The sequence below is a fragment of the Electrophorus electricus genome, chromosome 21 (assembly GCF_013358815.1).
Source record: "Electrophorus electricus isolate fEleEle1 chromosome 21, fEleEle1.pri, whole genome shotgun sequence".
Taxonomy (NCBI): domain Eukaryota; kingdom Metazoa; phylum Chordata; class Actinopteri; order Gymnotiformes; family Gymnotidae; genus Electrophorus; species Electrophorus electricus.
This window is the reverse complement of record NC_049555.1, coordinates 10,683,836-10,697,553: the sequence shown is the minus strand read 5'-3', so window position 1 is coordinate 10,697,553 and position 13,718 is coordinate 10,683,836. Positions and strand designations below refer to the sequence as shown.

The following is a 13,718-nucleotide window of genomic DNA, read 5'->3' as shown; positions in this document are numbered from 1 at the left end:
TACACACTTGTACCCTTAGAGGCAGAGTGGATTGACTAACTGCTCTGTCATGTGTCTTTAAAAGGAGAAGAGAGGAAAATTGCTTCAAGAGTGGATTTCTGGATGCAACTGTTAGGCCAGACACACCCAGCACACACATGCAGTGAGTCACTTGGGTTCCTTATAAAGCTTACGCCATAGATTCTCAGAATTATTTCATTCCTTTCAATTTAATTTTGAGGATAGGCCCAAATTTATGATTATTTTCTGAAATGGTGAGAGCATTAAATGCAAACACTTTTTAAAAAAAAGATAAATGTCTTTTGGGATTTCTGACCAAGTAGTACAAGAGAAATGCCATTAATGCATCAATAAATAGCAATACGTTTATTTTAACCAGTGCCGTATAAAGTAAGTGAATCGTTTATAGATCTCACTGGACAGAAGGAAATTAAGCACTACTGAATATACTACCCAGGCCATGGATATACTGTTCAGTTCACAAATGGATGGAACTTATACAACGTTGGTTGTATAAGGCACTATTAAAGAAATTTGGTCGTGAAAAGCACCCATTAGTTGTCTTATTCTCCATTATTCGATCCTATTTCCCACCTTGTTTTGAACACCAAAAGATGTTAAAATTATTAGTCTAGGCTTTATATATCATATGTGATGGACATTAAATGATCAGACACACACACAAAAAAAAAAAAAACAGATGACACGGTGAGGTATTATTTGTAAAATACATTTAGTATTCTGCAACAAAACTGAACCAAAAATGATGAGTGGTAAATCAGGCCAGAGATCTGAGTGAGAGCTGCCAGTCTGGGTCCTGCAAAGATCATAATGACCAATTCATGATTTCAGCTCTTTTCATCCAAAACAGTTTTTCATCCAAAACTGTCCAGTTAATGTTTTAGTCAGTCTATTGACCTTTAAGGATCCCACAGTGTCTGGAAAGCTTTAACTGGAATCTCTGTCCTCTTTTTTGCTTACATAGACAAAGTACCAGGAAAAAAAAGATATCACAATAAAAAGGCATATATTGCCTTTACATAGTCATTAGTACAATAATATATTGCTGTACATATTACAAGACAGTTTTCAGCATATTAGCATAGGCATTATGTGTTAACATTACAGAGTTGCAGATTGCATGTAGGAAAACAAAATATATAGTGTGTGTGCATGTGAATGTGTTGGTTTAAGTGAGATGTAAATGATTGAAGAAGTGCATCATAATCATTTACTAAATAACATTTAGGTATATTTTCTCCTGTGATGTTGGTAGACTTTCCCCAAACACACTGAAGCATTAATAACTTTACTGTTATTACCTTTCCTGTTTCAGAAAATGTTTAAAGTGGCACCATAATGATTGCTTGACCTTGAGCTTGAAAAACTGGGTCAATGAACACCCTTTGGGTGACACCTAGAGGATAGTAGAGGTATTGCAGTAACTGCTAGTACCAAAAATGACAGTGAGGTTGTCTTGGAGCTTGTCAAAACCAATCCTGGATGAATTAGAACCACGTTACTCATTCCATGATTCTTGAGGACCCATTTCTGCACCTGTTTCCAATCTAGGAGTTAGGTGTGATGACAGTGGTCAATTAGTGGAACTAAACATTCCATGGTCACTAAAAACTAGAGCAGGTTTGGATTCAGGGGCTAGGACTAAGCATCAGGGACCTAAAGCTTTCCAATGGACTTCACTTCAACACATCATGCACATACACCCCAAAATCTTACAGTATTTTCAGTAGAGTGATTTTACAGCTATGAGATTTTCAAGCAACTCCCAGCACTTTCGATTTGGCAAAGAGGAGTCACCATCAGAATTTTGGAGAAAAAAAAAAATACTATCATCTTTTTCATCTTTTTTTTCTAATGCTTTTTCTAAAGCATTCTAGCAAATAGCTAGAGAAGATATTGTACAACATACAAAAAGGAAATTCCACTAGGAACCAACAGGACATTCTAGGTATGCAGTGTAGGTGTTTATGGGGTAGGACAATATATTAATAAGGCTGAGAGGCGTTTATAAGACCTCACCATGGCAGAATGTGGCCGTGGCCAGGGGTCGCAAGGCAGAGGGACCCCAGCAGTCAGAGCAAGAGCTAAGCAAGAGAATCCGGGGTTTCCAACCGTGCTAAGCAGACAGCATGCAAGGAGAAGACACTGCTAGTGTGTTAGTCACACAGAGACATTTAAAGGTTTAAAGAACATTCATCTGGGATCCTAAAACATGCTCGCGATGGCTACAGAGACGGGCGGTAGGCTGGCCCATATTCCATGGCACAGAGGAAGCCGAGAAAGCACAGAGACCACAACATTCTTAGTTCCACTACGTTTCGCGTTTTGACCTCTTTCTCTCCCTACAACTGTTTATTAGTGGTCCACTTCTCAGGAGCAAACAGACAAACAGGCATTCAGCAAAAGAAGGTCAATGCGTCTGTTCAATACGATCTCCATGCTGGAAAGTCATTCAGGGCTGCCAGTATATACAGGTTGTTTGTACAAATGTATGAAAATGACAGAAACAAAAGCAATAGCATTACACCTTTAACTTTAAAGTATAATTGTTTGTGTGTGTGTGTGTGAGAGAGAGAGAGAGAGAGAGAGAGAGAGAGAGAGAGAGTGAGCACATGTAATTGTCACCTGTCACATTCTGCCATTGTGTACATGGGCATAATTATCAACAAGCAGTTGGTGCCAATAGTACATAGCATACACAAAGTGCAGAGAGGGACAGTCATGGCTGGATCATAGCAACAACAATAAAATAAAAAAAACAAAACAAAAGACACTAGGGAATAAAATCATCCTTGTTCCATAAGACAAACTGACTACATTATTATGGTAGATACAAAGTTAACCCTTAAGAGTAGCTTTCCTTCACTTCATTGGCTGGTGTCTCCCAGAGCCACACGTCCACAGGCTCCTTAGCCAATGCGGTTTCAGTACACTGGGCTGTTTCGAATACCACAGCACAACACCATGCTGAAGATCATCTCAAAGATCTAGGGAAAGAGAGAAAAACTAGGACCATGGCACTGGACACCTTTAAATAGTAATGAAGGCATGCGTTACAATGACCAAGCTTGAAATTAACCTGAAATAGTCTGAAACAGAAAATGCTCTCTTTCTCTCTCTCTCTCTCTCTCTCTCTCTCTCTCTCTCTTTTTCTCCTCTCTCATTCTCTCTCCCACACACACCCATGACATTCTCTCACCATAATAACAGCAACAACCAAGGCTGCGATACCAATCAGGTAGATCTTCTCATTGAAGAGCTCTGTGATTTTGGAGTGACAGTCCTGGAAAGAGAATCCACAAGTCATTTTTAATTCCAGTTTATACACATCTCAGTACAGTGCCAGCTGGATTACAAGAGCACTGAGCAAGTTGTGTGGTCAAACAATACACTCCTGTTAATCAGTCCAGTTATGGTCTCTGTTCAATACGTAAGCTAGTACATCAATTGAGACAGGCAGCCAGAAACGACAGAAAATTGTGTGAAATTTCATCAATTTATCCTAGCAACAGAAAGGACTATATGTTTATGAGTAGTTTACCGGTGTAATGTTGTTGTTGTCTTTCTTCCCAGGACACAGATTGGTTAGCCAGCTAGTGGCCACTAAGGTAAAGGTACCTTTGCCACAGCAATGCAACTGAAAGACAGAGAGCACATTTCATATACACAGACACAAAAGTGAAACGTAACCAAACAAAGGAAGCAGCAAATAATATATTGACATCTTTAGCTTCTGAATTAGATTTTTTTTTTTACAGCTTTTGAACAGTTTCTTGTGAAAAGCTAGGTCATGTGGAGAAGATCAGACCGTGCTTCAGTGGGTGCTGTGCAACTATGCAGAGATACCTTTGTAAGCATTTGTTAAACCATACCATATCATTTTACATTTAAGAAACAAGTTATACACAATTCCTTGTCATTTTCATTTCTACTTTTTATCCTTCAAAGTACAAACAGCTACGTAGATGTAGTATCCAAAGTCTCCACTGCTCTGCTAAATGGGCTGTTTCCATGGAATCATGCAGCATGTTTTTTTCAAAGTCAGTCAGAATATGTCTGATACATTAAACATATCCAACTACTACTTGGCATGTTAAACACAATTTTGCTTGAACAATGAAATACACACGTGAATGTTCATATACTTATACTGATGTTGCTTTTTACAAAGTAGCAACAGTTTTTACTACATGATTTCTCCGATATTTACTGTAATCTTTTTTTTTATTTTTTACATTTTTAAATTTTTACTAGGGTTAAATTTACAGTTATATACATTTGCTTAATATGGGATTTATGCAGTTTTTTGTAGCCTGTGTCTAGATCTTTGGCTTGCACCCATATACTGAAAATGAAAGCTCTGCCAAGTTACAGTTGATTGAATTGATACAAAGAATGGAAGACACGTGTAAATATATAATATGATATGATGAACATAAATGAAACCTTTGCTCACAGCTATTTAATATTTTATGCTTAAGCCACCCACACCCTTGATTTATTGTTGATGATGCAGTGAAAATGGAATTCGATATCCTTATTAAGGCTTCCTTAGCTGAGGTCATGTGAATATGATAATTTTGATATTCCCATGAGATTAGCCATGGAATTAAACAAAATGCAATTTATTATACACTATAATACAGTGTCTCAACCTCTGTATTAACTTCTGTACCCTGAAGGTCCTGTGTGCTGTATAGCCCTTTTAGAATGCCACCCCATGCTTTATTCCGACCCACATCAATGCTAAAGCAACAGTTGAGGGGAACTTACAGTCTCATGGAAAGCCTTCAGTACAGTAGCTGCTGCATTTTTCTTGTCTTGGTCTATTTCTTCCATCATGCCTTTATCGTACACAGAATTGTAGAAGGTAATCATCTCTTTAGAAATCTGAAATGAACAGAATGCTGATGGGTGACTGCAGGAACTCCCCCCCCCCCCCCAAAAAAAAGTGTGACAAGACCTGGACTTGCAACAGCAGTGCAAAGCATTGCCCAGACAGCACAAGGGCCTCAGACAAAGCCCAACCACGTACCTGATTACATAAAGCATGTGTGGGAATATGTGTCTGTGTGTCTCTGTAGGTGGATAGTTCCCCCTTACCTTGTCCTTATGAATGAATCCCCAGATACCGGCAGCAACCTCGCAGGCAAACAACATAACCAGGCAGGCAAAGAACTATGGGAGGAAGAGAAGTCCTAATATTAATGTGTTCTGTTTTTTGTTTCTGAGTCCTGAGTTGTATGAATAGTGTCTTAGATGTGAACTTTCAGATGAATTCTTAAATCTAGTCTGTAGTGCAGACTACTTGAACATCCAAATGCCAAGTGTTTTCATTCTAAAAGGTGAACAAACGAGTAGTACAGTGAATCAAACCGCAAGAAATGGGTCTGGGAGATGAATGGATGACAAGTGACTCACTGTTCCAAGCAAGCACTGCGACTCCTGGATGGCACCATAGCAACCAAGGAACCCAACAAACATCATCACAGCACCGACAGCAATCAGGATATAGACACCTATAGAACATTAAAAACAACAAAACATTCCGTATGAAAAGAATATCATAAATATACACTAAAACTAATCTATATAAAATTATATAATGCAAATTAAAATGCAATCTCTTAAAAGTCTTTTATGTTTGGCATACAGTACATACATATGTACTGAACATGTAATACTCCATTTTATCCACCAGGTGTCAGGGTGTGAGCAAGTTAAATTACAATAAAAATATTCGCCAAGAAATAAAATGAGAGGCTTTGCTTAGCATATTAAGATTACCATAGCCTCGTTTCTCTTTCACTTTCCATTATCTCATCTCCCAAAAATAAAAACCTTGGATCTCACCAGTCTTTATGTAACAAGTGTCTAAACGGTCAGAAAGAAAGAAGGAAATGTGATGTGTTGGTAGTTATGGAAAAAAACTAGACGGGGGTGGGGGGGTGGGGGGTGGGGGATCGACGAATTAAATATCCCCTCCCAACATCTCCCTGCCTGTTTACATCCTGCAGAGGCCCTGACTGGCTGACTGCTGTAACCATGGCAACTCTGCCAGGGCAGAGACCTTGTTGAGCAGGGGAGAGAGCGGGCGTGAGAGAGAAAGGGTGGGGGGAGACAGACAGAGTGAGAGACAGAGAGATATGATACATGCAGTTAAAAAACAAGCAAAAACAACAACAAAAAAACCCCACCCACATAACAGCAACTGGGGAAAAAAAAACAGTGAGAAGCCCCAACAGATAGGTGCAGTTCTGTGTGATTGACATAAGGGGCCCAGAGGAGGGGAGGGGCACTAAACACCTTTATGTGGACTAGTCTGCCCCTGCTCATGTTAAACGAGGCTCTCCGCAGCCTGATGGGAGCAGGAAGTCATTCTTTGTCTCATATACCCAAACCCAGTCTGCAAGCATCAAGTGTCATGCGAATGCAACTCGGGAGGGATATGTGAAGCATGTTGAGGAAAGTTCCTGTAACGCTGTAACACAAGTCGTTTCGGCCTCGATGACACCGGGGTGTTGTCTTTTCGTTGATCATATTTTTATCACTGTGATATCCTTCATCTCTCCATCCTTTTCTCTTTTTGCTTTTACTTTCCCATCTAAACCATAATGTCCACCGTGCTCTCAGGACGAGGGAACGGTTCATCTCCGGGGACTAACTCGATCCCATCTCCCCCAGTTTGAAAAGAACTGCAAACGTCCCTATGGTGCTCGCTGGCCATTACCGCTGATTGTTTTAGGAAATCAATTCCCCGCCATGGAGTGAGTGGGTGTGGGGTGGCAAGTACCGGGCCCAAAGAACCACAGTCAGCCCGGGACTTCCTGTGACAGACATAAAACGGGCAAGCGCACCGTGACCGGCATGCTGATCAGGTGGAAAATGCGGACCAGCCGCATTTCTCCTTCTCACTTTGCCCCCGTCTACTCGTTCTCTCTGACCATCTGACTCACTCGCCATCTCATATGTTCTTGGCTGCAGCTCTCTCATGTAGGTTAGCGTCCCAGAGCAAGCGGCTTGCCACCTACTTTCTTCCCTGCACTGTCCCACTTGCTGGTTCACATGTCTTGAGATGACTGTTTGTTAAAGTGGACAGTAGCCACTCCGGAGATGTTCTGAGTTTAAATAAAAGAAAGAGGCACTTCTGGCCGAGCTGTACACATAACAAAGGAATCCACAGGCATTCTGCACAGGGGCGTGTTCTTAAGGGTACGCATGGAATGCCCCGCCCAATAGCCTTGCACACTGTACTCTGTGTGTGTGTGTGTGTGTGTGTGTGTGTGTGTGCGCGCTCGCAGAGAAAGTTGACACGCCAAATGCAGCTGCTATTCCCGTTTAATTCAAAGAGCAGATGCCTGGCCCTATGCCAGAGAGAGAGAGAGAGAGAAAGAATGAATCTGAGAACACCAAGTCCCTCCACTGATTAAAAAAGCTATACATTAGAACACTTAGAGGAGAGAAAAAGCAAGTGTGGGAAGCAGAGAGATAAGGAGGGAGAGAGAGAGAAAGGGAGAGAGGGAGAGAGGGAGAGCAGGGCGTGGCACATAGCGGAATGGCCACAGCAAAACAAAGTGTGGAAAAAAAAAAGGAGACTAATGAAATAAAGGCCAGTGAGTCGCATTAGAGATGCTGGGCCAGTATGACGCCAGGGGGGTAGAAAGAAACAGAACGAAAAGTGCAAAAGAGTAAAAAAAAAACACAGAGAAAGAAAGGCAGAGGAAAAGACAGCACACACTGCAGACTTTAAACACAAACAGATGGGCTGACGTTGAACCTTGTTGGAAAGTGTTGTGGAGCAGGGGAAAGAGTGTGTGAGAGTGTGTGTGTGAGAGAGAGAGAGAGAGAGAGAGAGAGAGAGAGAGAGAGAGAGAGAATGTAAGAATTTGTTGATTTATTTATTTTGCCAGTGGAGGGAGGTGTAGGGGGTGAGGGAGGATTTCCCCCCAGCTAAAGGCCACACCTTTCCTTTATCATGTGGGTCATTCAGTGCAGGAGCAACCATTCACTATGCTGATTTTACATCCTTAAACAATTACCATCGTATTTAGACTACTTTGTATCGAGTGGGAGTTTTAAAAGCCCACCCATGCTACACTGATGTACAAGCTAGACACTATGCCGTTCACAGTTCTCACTTCGGCAAGTGAGAACAAATGAGGATGCTGTCACTTAGGTCCCCTAGAAGAATTCAGAAGTTTTCTTTCTTTCTGTTGACCTGTTGAGAGTTACATGCAGGCTATATCCTATTTGTGCTGGTGACTCCAAGCCTGAGGACCTTAGCCTTGCTGGGTATAATTTAAGCATAGTGGCACTTTCTGTCTGCACTGTTTTTGTTTCCTGTTCTCTTTTCTGCTGAGTATAGTCAGGCCAAATCTATTTTACAGATGGTCATTTACAGTAGCCCCACTGCTAGCATAAAGGCATCGGTCATTTTAGAAAACACGCATTACCACACATTTCCATGACTTCATCTGCTGAGGGAGAGTTGTGGGTAAATTGAGAGAAAGTGGATCTGAGGACATATTGACATATGCATACATTTCCTATTAAATGAGTTTGAGGATGATGTATATGTGTGTGTGTGTGAGAGAGAGAGAGTGATACAGGATGAGAAAAAAAAGAGTGCAAGAAACTGTGAGGAAGAACATGGAACGCATCCACTTCACTGCTGACCATAACAGGCTTGACCCTTGACTGCGAATCCTTCTAGCTTCTCACTGGAAGCACTCAGCCTAACTTTATTACCCAGAGGCGTGTCACATGCGAATCCTGATGAGTAAGCATGCACTGCAGAAGTGTGGAGGGTTCAGCCCCAGGCTTGGTATGTGGGGGATCCCCACTGCTTAGACAGGACTGATACTTTGACAAGCAGAACCAAGATAGCAGGGTAACTTTAGTGAGAATATTCTACACCAAACAGCCAACAGTCAAGGGGACTGTACATGTGACGAGCTATTAGCGTGACGAAAATCTAAATGAATGAAATGAAATTTACAGAGCCTGACAGTGATCACATAAATCCATCGCATTTGGCTGTTGTCTAATAGGTGTATTTGTCTACATGCTTGGCAGATGGCCACAAAGGCACTTTCCCTTTCATTACCTCAAGCCCTCTTTTGGGCCTTTAAAAGGGGAGCACATACATTAGCTGCTCTTCTGGGTTCCAATTAAAACCAATATGAAGATGATGGTTTGACTCGGTGGCTTGTGTTGATGGAATTTTAACGTGACAGGGATCAAATATATTGCAGTAGACATTACTCACCACTAACTGAAAAGACATCTTAGACCTCTGGCTCTTAGGAAGTCTATCCTTTAGATCTCCAAGAGCTAGATGAAGCATGACTCAAGATGCGACAATTCAGTGAGCTGTTAGGGCCATCACACATCAACAGGTAGACTATGTTAATTTGGCTGTCACACATTCTCAGGTAGACTATTGTCATTGGGTTGTCACAACGGTCATTTTGCACAGTGCCGGTGAGTGCAAGAGAAGCCAGCAGTTATTTGCTTATCATCACTTTTGTATAAGTTCTTCGTATAAATTTTGCTCTAATAAAATGGCCAACAGTTATCTTTTATAATTTCCTCTTTGTTCTGACTGATGAGTCATCACACAAGACCCTGACACATGAAAGTTCCAGTAAATTTTCTCTGGGGTTTTCTAGGGATTAACCCATTTCCCCTTGTTGACACTGCCATGGGAAACTGAACAGCTCTGCTCTGTCATCTCCTGCATGCAGTGCCATGGGAATGTACAGAGGTTTTTGATTTCTGCTTGCTTGTATTTTGCTCTGTGTGTCTGGCATCTCTGTTTGAGTCCAGGAGGTGGCCCTGGAGACACGGCAGTGTTCCAGGATGCAAGCATGAAACTCACTGTGGCACAAGCTGAACTTACATACACAAGCATGCAGGGAGATGCACTATATGAACTTCCTTCCTGTTAAAACCTAGAGGGTGGGTAGTTTTCACATAGGACAGCATGACTGTATGTGGGTGTGTACACGAGTTGGTGTGTTTTAAAGACTATAAACTATAGTAAAGACTATAAACTATATAAAGACTATAGGTGAGTAACATTAACACATACAGCAACCATAAAATCAATGGGAAATTATGACTTCTGTTATGTGACTTTGTCGACATATCGTTTCCTGTCTTGCATAAATCTAGTCAGTACAACGCCACAGCACAGGCTTCTCTAACATAGCTACAGTGATGTAGAATGAAGATTTCACAAATTAACAGACTTGGGGAAGCTTTGCAAATTGAAACATCTTGGAAGATATTCACAACAAACAGGGAAACACCTATGTTTACCAAGGTCTATGTTAGTAAACTGCTTTAGATTCTTTAGATGTTCTTGTAGACTAGGTGGGGTTTTAAACTTTCCTTCTTAAATGTGTCTTAAAATATACATGGGTTCACTCTTGTACAACACACCCTAATGAGTGGCAGGTCTTACAGTAATATCCTACATGTTCCATCCTGCAGCACAAAACAAAATGCCAAACAATTACATTTCTGGGTTTACTGAAAGCTCCCTCAAGAGATGTATATTCTGTGGAGGGTATTTTGTTTTATGTTTCTCTTTGTGTTTTTCTGTGTTGTATGAAGGCACTTTATAAAGTATTTTGTACTTGCAAGACCCTAGTGGCAGTTATTAACACCTCTTCAAAATAATAACATACAGCTGTTTTGGTGGGTTCAACTATAAACAACAAAAACAGTGTTAAAATTATGAGTTAAAAAAAAAAAATTGTGAATGTAGATTAAATAAACTGTCCTTAAAACTGTCGTTAAGATATTCAGTAATCAGTGAACCATATCAAGGTCCTAATGTCCTCCCAATGCTAAAGTCCTATTAGACTGAAGCAGGAATGCTGTCCCTACCAAAAGGCTCTTCTTCATCCTGGGCCAATGTATTAAGAAAGCAGAACCACTCAAGTAATTTGTTTTCTGTGGATATATCTCCTCTCCTCTCATTAGAGGTAATTGAGTCACACCACCCCAGCCCGCATGGCCAAGCACTACAGAGCCATTCTCCAGTCGAGGAAGACCGCATACGATGCGGTGCAAAGTAGCGTGTTCCCTGACTGAGATCTTCCCTAACTGAGATCCTCCTTCTGAGGTCACAGTCGAGGGAAGGGAGGCCTACGAGCCCATGACTGGCTATGACTGTCTTAACAGCCACTGTGAGCGAGATGAGATGGCTGTGTGTGCGTCTGCATCGCGCTCCCTCTGGTCTTCTAGGTCATGCAACATTTTTCTCCTTTACCCTGCTTTATGACCATGCTGATTACACCGCTTAGGGATGGCACTGTAGTGATGGGCAATATGATATGTTATCATTATCCTGACAAAATAAGGTTATTAGGAATATTGTTAGACTTCTAGATGACTGAGCAGCTGTGGATTTCATTTTCAAAAAACACCACCACCACCACCACCACCACCACCACCACCACATGAATACCAATTACAGAGAAGAGAAAAGACAACCAGTGGTAAAACACTGCCAAATTAAAACTGCACAGCAAATAGGAGCTCATTGGATGCTGGCTCATTATGTCATCATCTAAAACAAAAATCATTTAAGTCACTTTTCCAGAGACCATGTTGCTGGTGCACTGTGTCTGATCCAGTCAGCATCAGCATGTGCATTCTCATTAAGCAATTTTAGGATATTCAGTGATGACTGGTGTGAAGGAGGTTAAAGCTAACCAGGGCCACGATGGCTAAACAGAGCAGCTGGTCTTTCTTTAGCTGACCCGGAGTGTGCTCCTGCGAGGCAGCTGAGGAAAATGTCTGCCCAGCACCTGTTTCAACATCAAACTTCACAGCAGCTGTCTCTGGACACATGCCCTTCTCCTGCTCCCGTGACACACAGGCCGTCAGCTCCTTTGCCCGGCCACTCCTACAAGACCATTACCTCATATGGCTTATAACTATACTCACACATAAACTTGCTTATGTACGATGATCTAGTACACCCAAACAATTTTGCATCAAGACATTTTTGCTTTTTATTTTCTGCAACATACATGGCTGGTAAATGTGTTTGATTGTTATACCGGATGAAAACATGTTGCATGTTGACATTGCTATGGAAACCAACCTTGGTGGTGATTCAGACCATGCTACAGTGTAGCCCTATAATTTCATCACTGTGCAAATAGCAGCCGAAAATCCCTTGGTGATCCACCGAGGTATTTTCCTGTGCCCTCCACCGCAGTGGTCCCTGGGGTGATTACACAACACATATTATTTTGCTCTTGTGCATTCATTTGCACACCTTTTATCAGGTTTACATGCCATCTCTTGCAGCAAGTTATTCTGATGTGTGCTCGTGCCTGCTGAATCTTACGCTCTTGTGTAATCCGTATACATGGCGAAATCAAATTCTTTTGAAATACAAATGATTTAGTTATTCAGACTGCCTATCGTGACTGGCTCAGTAGCCCACAGATTCAGGCTTGCCAAGCTCCTGTCCTGGAGCCATTTCAATGCTCTCTGTTTGATGGGCTTAACGTCCACAGCAATTATCTCATGTTACAGGCCATAATGAGTGGGGATGGGTGTGCCCGCCTGCTGGGTGTGAGCCTGGATCTCTGCACCGAGATGAGGATGGCTGTAATGTCTGCATTAAGATCTACAGCCCTGTAGATCTCCGCAGACTCCTCTTGTATGTGAACATGCTCCGCCCACCTCCACCCAGTACCAAGAGACCTCGAAAACATCCAAGAGTCTCTAAAGGCCTTCTGTCATCTAATGGCCATTTTGATGTTTCCATTACATGCATTAGCTTGGTGCCTGGTGTGTTGTGATAGAAGCCAGAACTTTCAAGCCTTTTTACATTTGGTACAAATGTAAAACTGTGGGGTTTCAGTCCCTGTGAGGACTGACATTTTTTTGGTTGCAGTACAGGTGTTCTCATGGCATTTGTTCAGTATTTTTCTGTTATTCCTATGCTGCAATTGTCATCGTGTCATTTGGGACCCGCCAAGTGTGACGCTCCTGTGAGACCTTCAGCTGTTCCCAGACATCAGCATGGCCACCCGCATGGCTCCACAATAGTCACTGTGTCTCCCTGACCCTTTATGGACCCCAGAGGTTATGAGGTCAAGGCCCTGTTAAACTAGTATTCAGTAGATATTGGTGTTATGGTTGTGCTAATACCTTCTGCTGTTTCTCTATGAGTGCTTGGTGTTAACAGCGACTAATGCTTTCCTCCCAAGATATGTATACCTTTACTGGTAGAACACACACACACACACACAACCCTAAACCTAATATTTTTGCCTTTTCAATTTTACAAATCTACTTTTTTTTGCTTGAGAGGACCACTAAAATAGTTAATCCTGCAAGGTCACCCCTGATTTTCTGTGGTCAGTCCTCCTCACATACAAAGAGACTCACCACTGCACACACAGTTAGTCACATTTCTGACAAGACTTAAATGTTCAGGAAATACCTTGGATGACTCAAAGGGAATTTAACATTTTCCAAAGCCTCAGAGAAGTCTTTCTTTCTCGCCTGCCCCTCTAGCAAACTGCCCTGTCAAAGAAAAAAAATCCCTCTCTTCCAAACATGCACAATAGAGATAATTCAGGCTGCTGAAAATAGACGGGATTAGTTTTCAACTTACCCTCTTTATTCACAATAAAGAGAGGGAAACAGAAAGAAAGAACATT

The 13,718-nt window shown here is 41.7% G+C and overlaps 1 protein-coding gene across 1 annotated transcript in view; it reads right to left on the bottom strand.

Moving 5' to 3' along the window:
- Positions 1 to 714: 714 nt before the first annotated feature.
- cd81a (CD81 molecule a) overlaps positions 715 to 13,718 on the bottom strand; it is a 23,997-nt gene continuing 10,993 nt past the window's right edge. Inside the window, exons 3-8 of the mRNA XM_027017658.2 lie at positions 5,443 to 5,540; positions 5,125 to 5,199; positions 4,795 to 4,911; positions 3,563 to 3,658; positions 3,221 to 3,304; positions 715 to 3,008 (exon numbers count right to left, since the gene is read on the bottom strand). Of these exons, the coding sequence (XP_026873459.2) occupies positions 2,946 to 3,008; positions 3,221 to 3,304; positions 3,563 to 3,658; positions 4,795 to 4,911; positions 5,125 to 5,199; positions 5,443 to 5,540 (533 nt within the window). The 3' untranslated portion in view covers positions 715 to 2,945. The remainder of the gene's footprint in view (positions 3,009 to 3,220; positions 3,305 to 3,562; positions 3,659 to 4,794; positions 4,912 to 5,124; positions 5,200 to 5,442; positions 5,541 to 13,718) is intronic.